General features: G+C 37.7%; 1 protein-coding gene and 1 non-coding gene across 4 annotated transcripts in view; one reads left to right on the plus strand and one right to left on the minus strand.

Moving 5' to 3' along the window:
- TRNAW-CCA lies at positions 352–423 on the plus strand. The gene has a single exon. It is a non-coding gene; the product is annotated as a tRNA-Trp (tRNA).
- LOC105176549 (uncharacterized WD repeat-containing protein C2A9.03-like) overlaps positions 908–1,944 on the minus strand; it is a 5,328-nt gene continuing 4,291 nt past the window's right edge. For all 3 annotated transcript variants that reach the window (XM_011099390.2, XM_011099389.2, XM_020698859.1), the window contains 2 exons: positions 1,641–1,727; positions 908–1,548 (listed from right to left, as the gene is read on the minus strand). In XM_011099390.2, coding sequence (XP_011097692.1) covers positions 1,135–1,548; positions 1,641–1,727 — 501 coding nt within the window. In that variant the 3' untranslated portion in view covers positions 908–1,134. The remainder of the gene's footprint in view (positions 1,549–1,640; positions 1,728–1,944) is intronic.

A 1,944-nucleotide genomic window follows, 5' to 3' on the forward strand; every position in this document is an offset into this window, starting at 1 on the left:
CCTAATTTACTGGGGACAAATGGGCTTAACTACATTAATGCTTTTTGAAAATTTATCTAAATTTTGAGGAATAAAAGTTGCTTTCTCTTATTTGGATTATATGAACATATATATGTGAGGATTTGATTTTTCTTTTGTGTATTTTCCATATGTTGTAGAGCAAGAATTTAATTAAATCAAATTTAGTGCAGTTAATTTTTAAATGTAAATAATTTGGTTAAATAGCCTTTAATACTAAAAAAAAGGTGTGGATTCATAGTTTCATTTAATTCCACGCGATATAAACTTATAAATTAGTTTTCATGTGAGGGCCAGTTTTTTTATGTTATTAGTTGAGGGTTCTTTCACCAGGGATCCGTGGCGCAATGGTAGCGCGTCTGACTCCAGATCAGAAGGTTGCGTGTTCGATTCACGTCGGGTTCAAATCCCCGATCCCTTACGGTTCCCATGTCTTTTCGATTTTTCCTGAACGATCTAAAAAACCCTCCTACTTCTCTTTTTCTTAAATATATATTCTGTCCCCATCTTACCCAAATATCAGAGTATTTATTTTGACTCAAACCCAAAATTTCTATATGGAAACTACAGAAATAATAGTATGCTTTCTTATTTGTTTGAATAAAAATAGTAAAAGTTGTAAGTATCGTATTATTGAGATGATAATTCACTTAGAGAATGAGAAACATAAAGTAGCAAATTAAAATGGCATCAATGATGTTAGATTAATGTAGCAATTATCATTCTTTTCTTTAAAAATCGACAACGGTGGACGTGGGTAGCTTAGAATAAAACCGTATACTGCTCCTTCAAAAAGGAAAGATGATGTCAATTCAATCAACTTAATTCTAACCGTATACTAATGTCAATTCAATTAACTAATCGAGTGCCATTTTCACTATATTATATCTTTGGGATTTCAACTCTGTTGGTTGTATTCGTGTCTCATAACAAGAAATGTTAGAATAGTTAGGTCCACAGTGATCATGAAAAGGATATCAAATGACAACCTCCTCTACTATATTACACATGCCAGTCAACTAATGCCCTGGGAAACCCCAAAAGCTTATATAATTTCCTCCTAATTTCTTCTATACATCCCTTCCCCACTACCACAACTAAACCTAAGATACCAACTTAGACAATAGTATCCAGATACGAGAACTGCCTACGTCTCCCAAACTCAATAAGACTACCGTATGTACGATCCCACACTCCAACGAAAAGCGATTCTGTATCGGGACTAAATGACATGCCAGATATCTCACCAAAGAAATCAATTTCCTGCTCCTTCTCATACCCGCTTTCTACGTCAAAAACATGGACGAAATCTGCAGGTTCGGCCATGGCCATGAATTTGCCGTCAGATGTGTATCGTATGGAACGAATGGCTCCAAGATTACCCTTCAAGGCAGTGACTGAATTTGCAAGATTTCTCATGTCCCAAATTCGGCAGGTTCTGTCCTGGTTCCCAGTAGCAAAAGTTAAGCCGCTGGGATGCCATGCTGAGGCAAAGGAGTAGTCCAAATGACCGCGCAAAGATGCAATTACCTGGAATATAAAGATTAATACTCACCCCCATGTAGTCTATCTACAAGGGTCTTAATATCTCTGTTTCATTCAGCAAGAAATAAGTGATGTACCTCTCCGCTCCTAAAATCCACCAATATACCATCGGGATCATCTCCGACAATTAAGAGAAACCTACCATCAGGGCTGAGAGAAGTATGCTGTAAGAATAGACAAAATCAAATGAACTTAATGAGTATAATGAAACCAGGCATATTCGAAGGGTCAATCAAGATTCAACCATATGAGAATGATTTCTAGTTCTTTAAGGTGTCCCTAAACCAGGGAGGCAGTTTTGTATACTCTCCAACCCAATTAAGGATATCCTCCTTCCACCCAAACACCCCCCCCCCCCCCCGGCCTCCCGCGGCCCCCTCG

The sequence above is a fragment of the Sesamum indicum genome, linkage group LG14 (assembly GCF_000512975.1).
Source record: "Sesamum indicum cultivar Zhongzhi No. 13 linkage group LG14, S_indicum_v1.0, whole genome shotgun sequence".
NCBI classification, from domain to species: domain Eukaryota; kingdom Viridiplantae; phylum Streptophyta; class Magnoliopsida; order Lamiales; family Pedaliaceae; genus Sesamum; species Sesamum indicum.